Source organism: Ictalurus furcatus, chromosome 10 (genome assembly GCF_023375685.1).
Source record: "Ictalurus furcatus strain D&B chromosome 10, Billie_1.0, whole genome shotgun sequence".
NCBI classification, from domain to species: Eukaryota; Metazoa; Chordata; class Actinopteri; order Siluriformes; family Ictaluridae; genus Ictalurus; species Ictalurus furcatus.
Window position 1 is genome coordinate 22,014,817 of NC_071264.1, and position 18,762 is coordinate 22,033,578.

General features: G+C 37.8%; 1 protein-coding gene across 1 annotated transcript in view; it reads left to right on the plus strand.

Moving 5' to 3' along the window:
* lrrk1 (leucine-rich repeat kinase 1) overlaps nucleotides 1-18,762 on the plus strand; it is a 122,074-nt gene that overhangs the window by 11,262 nt on the left and 92,050 nt on the right. Inside the window, exon 3 of the mRNA XM_053635604.1 lies at nucleotides 13,420-13,586. Within this exon, the coding sequence (XP_053491579.1) occupies nucleotides 13,420-13,586 (167 nt within the window). The remainder of the gene's footprint in view (nucleotides 1-13,419; nucleotides 13,587-18,762) is intronic.

Consider the following 18,762-nt stretch of genomic DNA (forward strand, 5'->3'; position numbering starts at 1 on the left):
TTCTTATTAGGGGTATTAGTGTATGATTGATTGTTATAGTCATTGTTATATTGATAGTCAACATAAAAATCTGCAAATATCTGTCTACCCTAATTACTGTTTTTATTATTTATATATATATATAGTTATATATACTCAACAAAATATCAAATGCAAATTTCAGCCTTAAATGCTCCACCCATGGTCCAAACCTTTCTAGCTTTCATTAGAGGTCTGGCATGTGAGAGTGTGCTGCTCCTTTTTTACACTACATGGATAAGTATACTGTACTGGTATGTCTAATAATATGTCTAAACAGTAACCATTGATGTACTAATATACTATTTTGTACAGTAGTATGCTTTTTTTTTTAATGTGGCCCAAGTATTCAAAGCTCTGAGGGTATCATTCGAACTTAAAACGAACCCAACAGCTCAGATTGTCAGTTATTCACCGGATTTATGTGCAGGTCTAAGCAAGTCTGTTTCGTTTTTCTTAACAACCTGGTATCTAGTGAGGCAGTTGCTGGTTGAACAAACAACATATTGTGTGATGAAATACTCTGATTGCAGTCTGTGTGTGTATGTATGCATGTGTGTGTGTGTGTGTGTGTGTGTGTGTGTATATATATATATATATATATATATATATATATATATATATATATATATATATGAATGAATATATATATATATATATAATATAGTATTGCCCCCGTTAGAAGAAATAACTTTTTGTAGACATTTTGCATAATTGTCCACCAGGCTTGCTAGAGATTTTGAACACTCTTCCATGCAATATTCTTTCAGTTGCAAAATGTTTGAGGGTTTTCTTTCATGTACTGCCAGTCTCAAATCCCCCCACAACATTTCAACGGAATTCAAAAACGGGCTTTGATGAATTTGGTGAATTTGTTAGTGTGCTTAGGTTCATTAGCCTGTTGAAAGGTCCACTTTTGGACAGACAGCCTCAATTATCTTCAAGCACACTTTGATATGATGCAGAATTTATAGTTGAATCAATGAATGGAAGCTGTCCAGTCCCTGAAGCAGTGAAGCGACCACAAACCACAACATTTACACCACCGTACTTCACAGTTGTTATGAGGTGCTTCTCCTGGTCAGCACCAAGCATGTCTGCTATTACTGTGGTCAAACAACACTATCTCTGATTTGTCTGTCCAGAGCACATTATTCCAAAAGGCCTGGTCTTTGCCTATATGCCCACTGGCAAACTGTAGTCTTGTAAAGACTTTTTCCTGGCATGCCTCCCATGTAGGTCAAAGGTGTGCAGTCTCTTTCTGATTGCAGAAGCATTCACTTGCAAGCACCCAGCAGTTGCAAGACTTACTAGCAGATACTGTGATGAAATTTGCTGAATTTGCTAGGACTGCCAGTCCTGGACAAAATTGGCAGCCATTTGAAATCTGTCATATTTGTAGATTATTTTCCTTACAGTAGAATGATGTATTTTAAATGATTTTTTAAATCCCTTGTGAGACTCATAGGTATCCACAAACTTTTTTTTTCTGAAGGCCATACAGAACTCTTTAGATCTTGACATGATGACACCACACACTTCAATAATGAAGGGAACACCAGACACTAGACATGAGAGGGTTATAATTAAGACAGGTTTCACCTGCAATCCCTAAGCAGGGTCTAATCACTGGCACCCAAACTTGAACACCTGATTCTAATTTTATGGATTTGAAGGTGTGATTAAATGTAGTGGTGTACTTACTTTTTCCATGTGACTGATCAGTTTTTTGTTAATTTAAGTTGCGAAAATTACTACAAAATGTCAATTTTATGTCATTTGATAGTGTATCAACTTTATTAATAGTCACTGTTTCAAAGAGGATCAAATGTTTGCTTGTCCAAATATGTCAAAAAACCAACCATTTCCATGGAGTGTACTTATTTTTAACATGACACTAATATAATATATATTACACAAACACACACAAACACCCACTCAAACCAGAGAGCCTGCTTTTATGTCTGCTTTTAAGAGGAATTAAGTCTTCTATGAATTCTTGAACAAATTCAGTGTTGTTCACAGAATGTATATGGGTGAATGTGAAAAGAAAAAAACTTAAAGGAAATAGAAACTAGTCTAAAAATATCATTCACCGCACAACAGAAGTCTCAAAGCTCTTTGCCCTGCCAGATAAGGCATTTATTACAGCAATTTCATGACTTACCAACTCAGTCACTCAGTCAAAAAGCAGTCTAGTGAAAGCACTGAGTCCATGTCCCGAAAAATGGTCCCAAAGTCAGCAAACCATTCCAGTGTGTATAACCAGATTAAATCAAAGCAACTAGATTTCTGGTTTACATTTCCAGCACTCATCAGATGCACTTATCCAGAGCAACTTACAGAATTGAAAGTCATAGTTATCTCATTAGTACAGGTGAGCAGTTGAAAGTTAAGAGCTTTGCTCAAAGGCCCAACACTGACAGTTTGGCAGTGCTGGGTTTTGAACTCTCAATCTTCTGATCAGTAGTCCAGTGCCTTATCCAAAGGCTTAACTGTGATAACATGTTCCGGCTGAACATGTTTAATCACCATTGGACTGAATGGTACAACGGTTGGCTAAAAATAGCTTGATATGTTTAAAGAAAACCTCCACTCTGAAATACATTAAATACCTTTATATAGAAATATTTATTTAGTGACTCATGCTAATTTGTTGGCTGGTGCTGTATTTTTGTTATTCTTTTGAGAAATTATTGGTTGTTCTACTTCTAAACCATAGAAGTAGTAGAGACAGCAAACACTGGATTCCAAGTTCCAGAATACAATTTAGCTACATTTAGTCATTATAATTACAATAATATCACCACACGGAGCACTGTTAAGTCCCGAGACCATTCAAGATGATTATACAAACTCTTTGTTATCGACGAGAGTAACAAGCATGGCGTTGTTCATAGTGAGCAGCAGGACACACATCATGCATGGTAGATCAAGGCCTCGGAAAACCCGCTACTGGGGGAAAAAAGGAAAAACGAAAAAGCTCCGGTTAAAAGCAGCAGCCAAAACACTCACAGCGTACTCTCAAGTGGCAACGGAGCACTGCTGCATCACCCTGCATCAGCTGCATTAGTTAGAGATGAAGCAAGGGTTAAAACCCACTGACGCTACCATCAGACGCCAGTGAAGATTATTAAGATTATTATGCAGGTCATTGAGGGTGGATTTGTTTTTCTTTTTAGTGAACTATATCCATGGTAGCTAATAAATAGGCAGCTTAGTATAGAGACAAACCTTTTTCTATTACTTTAGACTGCTTATTTTTTTGATATGCCACTGTAGTGACAGCCACGAGCAATAGCTTTTTTTTTTTTTAAAGAAAAACTCAAGATTTAATTTATTGTAAAGATTTAATCAAAGAAATCTTGTACTAGAATACTAATCACATGAAAGGTTCTTCTGTGAGACATCTCACTATTCAGTTTAATTAAAAAGCTTTAAAACGTTTAACCAAAAACTTATAAATCATATATTTGTAGCTTAGGAAATAGCTGCTAGAGCAACAGAAAACAGTGGAATTGTTTTCAAAGGGCAGTTAAACAGCACGTGTATGGCCTCATTTATCATTTATCCCCATGTTCTGTAGTTCATTGTTTATAATTTACACAACAAAAATGACAATTTCTCCAAACATTGGATGTTTAATGGTTTTAAAGATAGTCTTGATTTTGCTCCGTGTTTTCAATTGGACTGCTACTTAGCTATAGTGAAATATATATAAAAAAAAATAATACGAATGATTTTACTGGCACCACACTTTGGCAAGAAAGTAAACACACTCTTTGGCAATGAGGTCATGGAAGAGGTTTAATGTTAGCAGTAAAAGTGTGGCTAATGTAAATTGTTACTGTTTTAAAATAAAAGTTAATTATCAAATTGTCCAGTTTATAAAATATTCATTGTAGCCCTAGAGAGAAATAGCCAAAATGTTGCCTAAATGACCTAGCAATCTGAGGTTTGAGCAAACTCTGTCTGCCAGCTCATAGAATTAAAATTATGCACTTTTCAGAAGAAAATTGGGACCATACAGGTCTTTGGGTCTGCACTAATATTTGTGCAACATGGACAAATCCATTTGCCATATCATATCATGTGAAGGTCATTTGTGTGCCAGAAACTGATGAATGGTTCGTGGGTTTTTTCTTTTTGTTAAGCTTTATACTGAAACCAGAGCAAACATCTGTGCAGTGGTTATGGTTCGAGGAACCTCAACGTCTGCTACTTATAGAAGAAAGAAGTGAAACATAGCACAGCTCCAAATAGGTTTTGATAAGCATCTACTCTACGAGTGCTTTAGCTATGGGGAATACATAATAAATTATATCGTGCACCACATAAGTATTCACCCTCTTGATCTTTTCCACATTTTGTAGTGTAACTATCTGGAACTACAATGGACTTAGTTGGGATTGTTACCATTTCATTTACACAACATGTATAACATTTGATAACCTTTGTGTCACAATAAAAATATTATTATAAACAAAAAAGTAGACATTTGTTGGTTGCAGAATATCCACACCCCTTGGACAATTAATTGGTAGAACCATCTCTGGCTGCTATTACAGCTGCAAGTCTTCTGGGGTTTGTCTCCGTCAGTTTGGCACATCTACAGTTGCAATCAAAATTATTCAACCCCCACTGCAAATCAGGTTTATTGTCAAAATTTATAGACTTTAAACTGTTTGCAATGAACAAATCAAACAAAAGCTATTTAAATAGTTGAACACAGTGAATGTTTCAAGTTGTTTCCCCAAATTCAACTGAAAATGCAACTTATAATTACTTCCCCAGTCTCACAATTATTCAACCCCCTGAATAGAATCAAACACAACAGAACAAATATGTAAAACAGGTCACCTGATGTAACTAATGAAGGCCTTCATTAGTTGCACCAGGTGTGCTTGAGCTGGAACACATGAAATACCTGAACTGGATAGGGGTTTGTTGAGTGTACATTACCCGGACTGGGCAGAAAAAGGAAGCTATCAACTGGTATGAGTTGCTTAAAAGATTTAGTTTGATTCTTGCTTATTGTCATTATATGCTGTATTTGTGGGCAGTGAGTAACAGAAACCACCAGGTGCAGTGAAAGTAATTTAGGACTGTAGTTTAATTATCAATGTTTTTTTGTACATCCATTAAAATAATGCATAAATACTTAGGTCCAATGAGGTTAGTCACATAAAATTTTCACCAGACATCAGTATTAACTCAAGAAATCCGGAAATATAAAGAATTCACAACATTAAAGTCCATAAATGAAGTTATGCGTAATAAAGAGGAATGACACAGGAAAAAAGTATTGAACATGCTAAGAAAAAGCAGTTCTCCAAGGCAAGGTAAGGCAAGGAACCAGCTGAAATCTGTAAGTAGTTGGACAGTAATTATACCTCCTATCTGTGCAAATTAATATCAGCTGGGTTAGTAAACTGATGGTCTATAAAAAGGCTTTTCGTTACCAAGGTGTCACACAAGAAACATCTCATGATGGGTAAAAGCAAAGCGCTCTCACAAGACCTTCAGAACCTTTTTGCTGCAAAACATATTGATGAAATCAGGTGTGAAGTATGAGATTGTCACATGCACAGAGTGACCAGTACTTCCTGCAGCTCCTTTAATGTTTAAGGTCTCTTGGCAGCCGCCCTGATAAGTTTTCTTCTTGTCCTTTCATCAGTTTTGGAGGGATGTCTTGTTCTTTGTAATGTCACTGTGGTGCCCCATTTTCTCCACTTGTTGAAGGCCATCATCATGGTGTTCTGTGGTATATCTGTTGTTTTAGAAATTCTTTTGTATCAATACGTTTTGACAGTGAGATCCCATACATGCTTTGTAAGCTCTGTGAGGTCAGTGGTTGAATGACTTCATTGATGATTGGTGTATGATGATAACTTCTGATCATGAGTTTGAATGTGATTGGTTAATTCTGTGCAGTCACATGCCATATTCTAAAATAGTGTGCACATTTATGCACATTTTCTTCTTCTTTTTTTTTGTCCCCAAAAAATGGTTTTGTCTTTCACTTGAATTTTGTTGGTTGCTATATCATATTAAAGGTGGAAGATGATCCGACATGATTTATCTTTTTACATCAACCCCCTCCTCTCCCAATTTTAACAGGGGTGTGTAGGCTTTTTATATACACTGTATATAAAATATTTATCCCCCTTTAACTTTGGGGAAAATCATATTGGACTTTGGGGAAAAACAAATCTCTACATAGTGAGTTACATCTATTGATATATTTAATCACGACATAATTGATTGCATAACTGCTGGCAATTCACGGTGTATGGATTTGAGTGTGATAGACACTTTAAATAGACACTTGCATGCAGTTGCAATCGAATCAAGGTTGTCAGTGATTTGGCTATCTCGGCATCAGCCATAGACGTGTCGCTATGCACTTCTCCACAGCAGTGCTCCTGTGTTTGTTTGTATGAGTATGAGAGTGTGTGTGTGTGTGTGTGTGTGTGTGTGTGTGTGTGTGTGTGTGTGTTCTGTCACGTCGGTGAACATGTACCAGTCCTGTCATGTATCCACCATGTTTTTGTGACTGTGCACCCACACAGTCTTGCATGATGTATAAAAGCATGCTGATGTAGTTCTGTGTGGAGGAAGGGTGAGGGAATATGGAATCTGTAGTCATCTAGGGAGGGACAGCAGGAGTCCTCTTCCCCGGAACAGCCCACTGGGAGCACTAAAGGGAGGGTTGGATTTCACTGCCTAATGGGCGGGGGTGAAGGGATAGCGGTGGTGGCTAACCTTGCCATTAAGGACAGGGAGGAGGGAAGACAGGGAAAGAGAAACCGAGAACGGTAGCATACTGTCACACTGCCAGATTCAAGGTAACGCTACTACAACCAGGAGACGTGAAGCCACATGAAGCAGGCTAGGATGCTGTCCATGTCCCATGGATGTTACGGATAAGGAAGCAGATGTTGGACGCTCTCCCAAAGCATGAGAAGGTATGTTTGAGCCGCTGAACCCACGCGAAGACGAAAAGAGATGGAGTGAGAAATGGGGTCAGGTTACATACTGCATTGAATGGCTGCACTCCAATAAACTCCGGGCTTGGGGTTTAGATGTTCAGAGGATGGCTGTGATCAAATTGTACTCTCCAAGGTCTCCATAACTCTCTTGGTGTAAAGTTTAGACATTATGGAACCCATGAAATAAAGAGATGTGATTGGATTAAAATAGTTTATAACCCAGTGCTGCTGAATTCTCAAATCTAATTGGTGAGGAAGTATTAATTAATTTTCTTTAACAGCATCTCTGACGAAGTCGGCTGCAAGTCAAATTACAGATTTATATTACCACTCGTTCTATTTTCTGTAGGAACCGCTAATTAGCAGGAAGTTGTATGGCAGATGCGCTCCATGATCTAAGGCTAATAATAATTTTTCAAAACATGCTGTTGTATATCAAAGAAGTACATGGAAGCATTGATGTGATGAAGTTCTCTGAAAGGAAATGTTTAGGGAGTGAGTCTACAGTATCAGCACTTTGAAGTGGTCAGAGACTGAGGAGAACAGAATGACTGTTTATAGCTGTTATAACGTAAGTAACAGGAACAACTTGCTTCACTAATGTTCAAGACCATTACAAGTACTGTAACTGTAACTATAACTATATGGAGGAAATGTTATGGTTTGGGGTTGCTTTGCTGCCTCAGGGATTGGACAGCTTGCATTCATTGATTCAACTATGAATTCTGCATCATATCAAAGAGTGCTTGAAGATAATGTGAGGCCATCTGTCCAAAGTTGAAGTGGACCTTTTCAACTGGATAATGATCCTAAGCATACTAACAAAACCACCAAGGAATGGCTCAAAAATAAGAAATGGAGGGTTATGGAATGGCCTAGTCAAAGCCCGGATTTGAATCCCATTGAAATGTTGTGGGGGGGATTTGAAACGGCAGTACATACAAGAAAACCCTCAAACATCTTGCAACAGAAAAAATATTGTATGGAAGAGGGGTCCAAATCCAGCTAGCCTGGTGGACAATTATATGCCTACAAGAAGTTATTTCTGCTAAAGGGGGCAATACTAGCTTCTGAGACCAATGATGTACTTACTTTTCCCACAGAAGAATATCACATCTATTGATATTTCAGTTGAATAAATCATTGAAAAAGATCTTTTTCCTTGTGGTTTTATCATGTAATATTTTGACAATTTTCAATATCACATCTACACAAATAATATACAAATTATTGAACAACTTCATTCTGAATAATGGTATAAAATAAATTAGCTATTAATTGCAGATCAATCAGAAATCAAAAAGTAATTGCATATTCAATTGTGTCTCTAAATATATAAATATAAGTTCAACTATACATATAAGAACAAAATTCACTAGAAATATTTAGTCATGTCACCTGGAAATATCCTCCTTTATGCCCCTTATGCCAAAGTCCAGTATCTTTGAGGCATATTTTAATGGACTGTTGATGGTTTCAACTTCTCTAGCACTCCTTTTTATTTTTAAATTTTTTTCGTTGATTCATGTGAAAAGATTTTGAATGAAGTAAAGCCAGATTTAGTTTTAGGGCTATTTATTTATTTATTTATCTATCAACGATAGACTTTTAAAACTTTAGTAAATGTAGCTTCTTTTTTTGCTACTTTTAAACCTGTTTCTTGCCATGAAATAGCCATGGTAGCTGGCATGGCATTAAATTAATAAACAAACATCACATTGATCTGAGCTGAAATACCTACAATCTTGTCACAGCGGTACAGATCATGTGAGTTGGATATAGTAATAAGATTTCTTAGACACACCAAATGATGTTTAATGTGATTTCGGTTGCTTTGATCTAGGACATGGACAGAAGCTGTTGTGCTTCTAGGATAATTTTCTTTGTCAGGTAGAACTGAACATTTTGCTTTGATATGTATGCTTGGACAGTTCTTTCTAAGCTGGTGTATTTTTGTTGAATAAATATAAACCAGAGTTGGTGTACAGTGTGGCCAGAGATGAGCTATGAGAAATGAGAGAGGTGTACCACAGAGACCAGTGTCTTGACATTTTAGCACTTAGTCATTGTTGGAGGTGCATTTACTTTCATAATGATACACTCTGCTGCCCATGTGGCATGTGCTGCTCTAGTTTAATAACAGGAGAAAGAAAAAACCTTACTCAGTACTGGCTTTTTGCAAAAACAAATTTGGTATATAGTGTATATTTAAACATAATGCTCTTCACGTGGAACGAAACACCTCAAGGCTGTAAGCATACTGTACTGTACTATGCTACCCGATCTGAATCCCAACATCTGCAGCACCACATATCAACTGATATTTTGATATCAACATTGTTGATGATTGATTTTGATAATTTTCCTATAACGGCATGTCCCAAACTGTTTTTATTCCTCTTATACCACAGCATTTTGCCAACAATTCCAATTTTTTAAAAATTAAACTATGGTATGTTATACCTTTTATCTACTTCGTTATATTCACTGTTGTGGAATGTCCACATAAGTTACTTTCTGTTATCACTTATGTTATAACAGTGAAAAACGGTAGCCTCTACTACTACTAACTAGCCTCTCTTTTCTCTCTTCTCTCTGTCTTCGCTCCCCCCGACCCTGAAGACTTTCTCTCACCTTTAAGCATGAAGTTACAGTATTACAGTATTACTATTACAGTCATAACAGTATGACTGTTACCTCTAAGTGCTGACACTGGAGACTCCTTCCATACATGCTAAATAAACATCTTCATAGAAAACATCACCTTGTCAACAATTACACACTTTAAAAAAAATCTGTTTCAATACACACACACACACACACACACACACATATATATATATATATATATATATATATATATATATATATATATATATATATATATATATATATATATATATATAACGATAACATATTAGAATGAGCACATTAATATACACCTGTGGTTTGAGAGCACATGTAGCTGCTGTTACAGAAAATGAATCAGTACCTTCTGACCAATCAAAATTCAACAGTATTGTCGTATAAATATTAATTCCATACATCAAGCCTATTTTTGAGTCACACAGATTTACCTCCATTGCATTATTCAGCGGAAATACACTTTTCAGTGATCGCTTAGATTGTTCACGGATTACAAGTGCAATACTGTGGCATACTGAGCGGCTTAGTGTTTGACACCGAAGCTCTCTGTATGAGTCACAGTGAATGAATTCCAATTAGCAGGAACATAATGGATGTAAGTTGGTCAGATAATTTAGGGAAGTTAGTGTGATAATGTTTGCCTGCGTCTATTACCCAAGCTGTCTCAGTTTTGCTTCTTACTGCATACTGGCTTGGATAATGTAAGAGCAAGAAAGCTGATTCTGGATTTTCAGTTGTCCTTTGTGCACCGTGTGAATCCTTTAGGACTTGAGGGTTGGCGCAGCAGCGAAAACAAAAGGCAGCACGTTGTATTGACACAGGCCGCAACTAGTCTAATGGTTACTCTCCCACAGGCTTTCTCCAGCCAGCCGACTTCAGCATGCTTAATTATTCATATCAGCCCCTTTGTTTTGCAATCACACACACAGAGAGGACCTTTTACCCAAGGATCTGGGTAGCTGCCTTGATTATAATGTATAATCAGTCTTTGAGATTATTTACTGCACCGTTTAGTTGTTTGCTTGCTCGGTTCTCAGTTCAAACTGCCCAGAGAAAGTTGCTCAAGCAAACTACATCTACATCTGTGTCATAGCTAGGTGATTAATAGCACCAGAAATACCATGAAACCAGCAATTTAGCTACCGATGTGTTTTTGGGAGAAACAAGGAGAAGCTTCTTGTGAAGCACCATATATACAGTAAAGAAAGTCAGCATTGAACCCCAGACCTGGAGCTGTGAGGCAGCAATGCTACTCACCGCACCACAATGCAGCCCGTATCACTTCGCCTTTCTACACTGTTAAAAACTTATAGATGGTAAGATGGTATGCAGATTGTACGAAGTACTTAAACTGATCTCACTGTATTAGGCAGCACTACGGTCAGATAGCACTTTGGTGCATTGTAGACATTAGGTGTGGAAAAAAATCGTACAATCCATATGAACATTTTAGGTGTGTCACGATATCTGCTTACACCATTTTCGCAGAGGACTGCGGTTATTGTCAGTTACTTAGTAAGGGAAGGGTAAGTGCTTGAATATTGATTAAAGCAGATTGCGAAGAAGATCGCTCTTAGCCTTCAGTAATTTATTAAAAATCATTTCTAAATCAGAGGTTTCTCAGATTAAATTGTTAAATTCTTTAAATGAAGGTCTAAGGTTAAGAGTTGTTCTGCTCTCCAGACCTGCCTGATTCATCACGATTCCCTGCTTCTGGTTGGAGTTTGTAGCACTTGGAAATCACTTGCTGTTGCTGACGATGGCCCCACATAGACAGCCTAAAGATACATGAGATTACTGTGGATGGTGCCACTTAAAAACCACGAAGATGGCCAGGATTAGCATTACTATGATCGCTTTAGGACTGCAATTACCACAAACAGTTTTGCACTCAAGTCTCCCATCAGTGAACAACAAAACAGACTTCATATGAAAATTATAATGAATTTCGTGGTTACACAAATGCACTTTTTAACCATGGAGTTCACGGTTATAGAAGGGATTTATTTATAATTGCACTAATGTTGTGATCCAGATGAGGATGGGTTCCTTTTGAGTCAGGTTCCTCTCAAGGTTTCCTCCTCATATCGTCTCAGGGAGTTTTTCCTTGCCACCGTTGCCTCTGGTTTGCCCATTATGGATAAATTTATACATTTAAAATCTATGTCCTGATATTATATATTTCTGTAAAGCTGCTTTGTGACTATGTCCATTGTTAAAAGTGCTATACAAAAAAATTGAATTGAAGGTCTTAACTCAGTCAGAGATTAAACATATTAGATGGTTTTTGATGACTCCAGTGCTTTTTTAAAAGTCTAGTGTGTTACTGTATATGGTTCTCTTTCGCATGTATCTCACTTGCAAAAGAGTTCTTGCATTTTGCATCAAGTCTGGTTAACACAGAAGCATAGAGGATATTTTGTCCTCATTCACACCTGACGTGTCCTGAGTGACCACATCACAAGTGGACAGTCGAGATGTATAGCCATTCACACCCGGCATTATGAATATGTCCACTTGTGATCAGATTTCATACTTCGTTCCCACTGGAGAAAAGGCTGTCCGGCACATTTATTACGTCATCCTTCGGCTGGATTTGTTTCAAGCAAAAATGTCCTCCAAATCATATTTCATTTCCATTTATGACATTTGGCAGACGTCATTATCTAGAGCGACTTACAGAAGCGCTTCTGTGCTCTCTATTAATAAATATATCCTGATAATGGTTCACAAGGTCACAGACTAAGAGTATTATCAGTGTAAAACTCTGTTGGGGAGGCAATATAGTAAGAAAAGAACACAGGCAACACAATTATTTAAAATGAAAATTCCAATTAAGTGCTAATTTAAGTACTTCAGGAAGAGGTAGGTGTATAGACATTGTACATTTCATGTACCTGTATGCACTGTACAAAGTACAACCAAGTCATTTTGCTCAATTATGTTTACTACTCCTTAAGTTTGAGATGTAAATAGGCAGAAAACCTTATTTTTTGGTCATTTTTGGCTGGTTTGCAGTATTCTGCCATGGCAACATCTGATGGGTTTTCCCAGGCTGCCTCATATTCAACATGTAAAAGACTCATTTAACACGAGCAGTTTGTTTTCTGTTGATTATAAATTTGTTTAAAAGTACAATAAAACTGTTTTGTTCTAAGATTGGCTCAATAGTTTGTAATAAATTATTGCAATTCAATTTATTACGGAGAATAATTTGGATTATTGTATTAGCTAACAGACTGTGTTTATACATCCATCACCTTTTATCCCAGTGCTGAAAACTGAAACTAAAATTAGAGAATTGATCCTGAGTTTTACAACCGAGGCCAGACATATTGATTATAATCAGCTAAGAAGCAGTGTTGTTGTCTCCTATCATCAGCTCCATGGGTGTGCGTACATGCCAGGGAAAACACTTGGCATGAATATCATGTGTATGTTGTTTATCCCGTCATTTACGTTTCTTACATTGAAAGCTAAAAATGTGTGTCTGTCTGCCTCTCCTCCCATGCTGATTTACTGTATAATTTATATATATATGTGTATATAAAATAGCTATATAATCTCTCAGTTACCTTTAAAAAGCTGCACATATATTTAAACACTTTTCTCTCTGCTGATGTGGAGTGTGAATTCTTCATGAGGCTGACCTGATTTTCTGCCGCTTCTTTCCCAGAGCTGTGTGCCTGTTTTAGTATTAGCATTTAGCACCCACCTCTGTGGCTGAACTAACCCCCCACTCTGCTGTTATGCCCCAATTCAGGCGGTGCAGAAATGGGAGCCAAGCAGTCGGCGGCGGGCAGCACTGTCTTGTCCCAGTCGCCCACCCTAGAAAACATCCGCGAGGCATATGGGCAGGGTGAAGAGCGCAAGGCGCACGAGCTGATCCGGATGGCCTGCCAGGAGAACAGCGGAGGACAAGCAGACATGGTAAGGCAGAACCAGATCAAACAGCCTTGACAGCTATTGATATTTCTATTGTACTGTATACAATTATAGGGGAAAAATTTGTCTTGTTCACTGTTATTGCTTACAAAATGTGCTTTCCTCTCTTAGACATGGTCGTATTAGATCTTATTGATTATAGCACAGTTAATGTAATAACCTTGCTTTGTCCACAAATCCAATCTAGAGGTGGTACATCATGCATCAGGAGATAATGGAAATAAGTTAACACATACGGAGGAGCTGTTTCTCTTGGCATCAAAGCAGCTTTTGTTTCACAAATGAGAAATCAAATTTACACAAATTTTCTTGTACACCAAATGCATTCGAGAGTCAAGAGGTGTTCAGTGTCCGGTGATTGCTTCTGGAGCTATGGCACTTCTGAATCTTACCAGTATTTGGACGTCTGTCTCACTTAACATCTTGTCTGTAAACATCCCTAATACATCATATACCAGATTCAGAAGATATTCAATGCAAAAAAAAAAAAAAAAGATGTACCAGGGAAAATACATTCACCATAGGTAAATTGAGCTAATATTTCTTATTATAAGATTATAAACAGATATAAGATTATTTTGTATTTTTACTCAATTCAAGCTTGAAATGTCCTTTTTCAATTATTTATTTCTAGAAAGAAGACATATATACATATATAGCAGGAATGTTCTGTATTTACACTTTTCAGTCCGTTTCATCAAAGAACAAAATAAAACAAAACAAAAAAAAACCCTAAAAGAATAATTGTTCATGACTTCATTTACCTCTATGTTTTCAGTCCTGACTAAACTTCACACATTCTGCTCCTGTTGGTACAAAATATCTGGCTGTATAAAGTGCTAGTTTATAGGCCTTCAGCCAGTTGTTGTGGGTGGACCTCATACTGTTAAATTGAGAAACTTGTACTGAACATGGGATTAATGTGACTGTGTACTGAAGAGCTCCAGTCCTAAAAGCTTTGGCTAGACCTGCGCATGACACATTCTAAAAGTCTGAACTGGCCGTAGACAAATCGAAGTGAAGTTCCACAATTTGCATTGTGTGTGTGGACAGATAGAAGCAAAATCAAGCTGTTTGGTCCTGCACACCATCAGCATGTTTGTCAACAAAAGAGGAATACATACAAGGAAATGCACCTGATACCCCACTGTATAATATGGAAGTGGATTCTTGATACTTTGTGGCTGTTTTGTGGCTAGTGGTTCATAGGATCTTGTAAAGACTGATAGCATTATTAATTCTACTAAAGCACCAAAAAGGATATTTCAGTCCCAAACCTGGTTGCCTGTGCCAGGGGGTTCAGACTTGATCATAGATAAAGCTTTCAACACGATGAGGAGCCAAAATGGTCTAAAAATGGTTAAAGAAACACAAAATCAATGTTGGAGTGGACCAAGATCCCTAGACAAGTGTCTCCAGCCTTTATCCTTCGACTCAATATTGTTACACTCTCCAGGTCTGGTGTCGAAACTATTAATTGTAAAAGGTGCTGACGATTCAGAAGTATCACTTATTGTATGTGCTATTCTTCCTATATATTAACATTTGCTCATTTTCCTGAAGGGTGCCAATAATTCTGGAGCGCAGTATATAGAATTATTTTGGATTCTTTCATTTTTCAGCATGTTTCTACATAATTTAATCTACTAATTTTACAGCTTTTTTCAACAACACATTCATGAAATAGTGACAGAAGCAAAAAACATAAAGACCAAAACAAAAGCAATATCATGTGCGATGTGTGACCATAAAACAATTAAAAAGAGCATGTTGGGACATTTTATGGCCTGTTTTTCTTCTTCAGGGTTTTAACGCCACATAGCAACATATATGTAGAGGCTTAAACATAAACATTATATATCAAGAAAGAAATATTTTAGAAATGGTTGATGCAATCACTAAAAAATGCAACAAATCAATCTAAAAGTGATTATAGATCGAGGGAACTGTCTATAAAGACCATGGTTGAATACGGTTATGAGGTTGTAATGAGGTCAGTGATGATGGAAGGCTTTTTCCAGAATAGTCTAATGACCAAGCCATCAGTGTGCTCTTGCACCTGAGCCTCTGTTACCCCATCAGGCCAGATTCCTCACATCTGTCCCTATCGCTAAAGCTCCTGAATACACTGAACCCCCAGATCACTTACGAGCATTAAGCATCTTCTGAGGTAATCGTGCAGCATTATTAGTTTCATTTAGCAGAAAACGTCATATCTCCTCAAAATCAATGTAGACATTTTGCGTTGGTTTGAATTCTGTTTAGCGTAAGCATATGGCTGGGCAATATGAACAAAATCTGAACACTGATCAGCTATAACATTAAAACCACCTCAGTGATATTGTGTAGGTCTCCCTTATGCTTCCAAAACAGCTCTGGACTCCACAAGACCTCTGAAGGTATGCTCTGGTATCGGGCACCAAGATGTTAGCAGCAGATCCTTTAAGTCATGTAAGGGGCGAAGTGGGGCCTCCATGGATTGGACTCGTTTGTCCAGCACATCCCACAGATGCTTGATCGGATTGAGATCTTTGAAATTTGGAGGCCAAGTCAACATCTTGAACTCCGTCTTTCGCTCCCCACATGCATCGGTGAGACTTGGTCGTCCATGTCCTTGTCGCCGATTCACCAGTTGTCCTTCCTTGGACCACTTTTGGTAGGTACTAATCACTGCATACTTGGAACACCCCACAAGACCTGTCCACAAGACAATTTGGCCTTTTTCAAAGTCGCTCAGATCATTACACTTGCCCAGTTTTCCTTCTTCCAACACTTCAACTTCAAGAACGGACTGTTCACTTGCTGCCTAATGTATCCCACTCCTTGACAGGTGGCACTATAATAAGATGATCAACGTTATTCACGTCACCTCTCAGTGGTTTTAATGTTATGGCTGATCAGTGTATATCACGATATATTAAGTTTTATCTAAAATTGATGGTAAAAAATTATCTATACAAAATATCTGTATGCAGAAACGGCCATTTTCTGGTCAGGGTCTGATGTTTTAGACCCAAACCACGTCCAAACGATAGAAGTACCTCCTTTTTTGGGTAAAAGTTCCTCATCTTTTAGTCTGGCTGATGCCTGTTCTGTGTCTGAGTGTTGCGGGGAGTTTCACTCTGTGTCAAGCTCCTCCATGCCTTTTCTATGTTTGTTACAGCACACTGCTCTGACCTTAGTGACAAAAAAACGGCTGCTGAAAAGTTGCTTTTGAGATATTGGCGATATAGACGGTATAGGAAAATATCTGTCATCTTATGCTATGTATCGCCACATTTCACAGCCCTACGTAAGGATAGTATATATTAGTCTGTTAGGCTGTTCTCTAAAGGGAACTGCAAGCAGCAAGGCTTAGCATGGAAACTATCAACCAGTGCAAGTCAGAATAAAAAATAGGGAAGTGGTCATCACTTCCTGATATTGGTACAGAAAAGCTGATTCATCCAGAGGATTCTTTTGCATTCCAAATGTGAACCATACACTGGTTGCGAAACGAAGCAGTGCGCTAGCAAGTCACACCGGTGAAACACACTTAATATTCTTGCGGTCAGAAGGCCATAGATATGGAGTCATTCATGGAGTCATTTTACAGATCTACTCTTGTAGAACAAACTTGTTTTGCTCCATTTGTAAATAATGTTATATAATTCTCTCGAAATTTTAAATGAAGCATGTGAAATAGATTTTCCCATCTTTCCATGCACCATACATGTACTTTGGGATTACTTCTACGAGTCACTTTAGATGTTGTTAAAATATCAAGAAGTCACCATCTGGTGGCTTGCTGCTCCTTTAATGCTGTTTTTAATTTGATGAGAATTTAAATGTAAAGGCAATTCTATTGCGAATTACATTTCCAAATTCCCACCCACTAGCTCGTGCTCTCCTATCACACGACAGGATCCTCTGAGACACATGAAACCAGTCGCCGCATTTATCGAACTGTTGCTCATGCTATATCATAGGGTAGCTGAACACACTTAAACAAAAGCCCTAACTGACCTCCTGCACATGCATATGCTCACAGATGCCCACAATTAGTTAATAAGTTGGATTGACAGAGGAAACAACACTGCTAGCCTTCCTACACAGGGAGCATGGGGAATTTAGCTTTTTTGTACTCTCTGCCACAGATGGCTGTGGCATTACCAGTAGTCAAATTTCCGATAGCCCAACAATATGGTTAAGACTGTTGTGTTGTTCCACACTGGAGCCCAAAGTGAACCCACATTTATGTACACTGATATAGAAATTGGGCATAATTTTCCACCTCCCCATTTGGGTATATATTGTTGTTATTTTGGGAAGACCAAGTTCCAAGTGATGTTTTGTTTCATTATATATTTTAGGACTGTATAATGAACAGCTGGAGGGAAGTGGTTTGCTTTGAAACTTCCTGCCATTCCCGCATCTTTGTTTTTGTCTTTGTACTTTGATTTCTATACGTCAAAGTAGGTGTAGAATGAAGAGACATGAAAATGAAGAGACATGAAATGCACTGAAAAATGACCATTAATTTAATTAATGCCAGGTCATTAATGTCAGGCCTCCACACGTAATTATTTTCAGCTTTTAATAATCTTGATTTTCAGACAGGAGTATGAACTGTATTAAGAGCTCCGACCAACTTTGATGTTGGCTTGAGAACACAAGCCATCAGCTAAACAGTGTCCCAATACTTTTGGAGCTAAGTGGCATCCCGGTAATTTTGGAGCTAGGCCACCTCCCAATACTTTTGGAGCTAGGCGGCATCCCAATACTTTTGGAGCTAGGAGGCATCCCAGTTCCTTTGGAGCTAGACAGCATCCCAGTATTTTTGATGTAGGCTCTGATATAAGTGAATGCGAGTTCATGTAAGTGAATGGGAGTTTTGGGGAAATTTCATGGTCCGCAATGGGAATACCGGGAGTCTGATCAATTAGGAAAAATACATTCTGTGTCAGCTGTAGAGACTGTTGTCCCAGGAGAAATCCCAGGTGATCAGCAGTTTCTGAAATACTCAAACCAGCCCATCTGATACCAACAACTATGCCACGGTTAAAAGCACCAAGATCAGTTTTTTTTAAAAAGTGTCAGTCAACATTGCTAAATGATCTAAGCTGATGATGTAATGTAGTTAAGGGTCGATCCAGTGTTATCATAGAGCACTGCCCACATA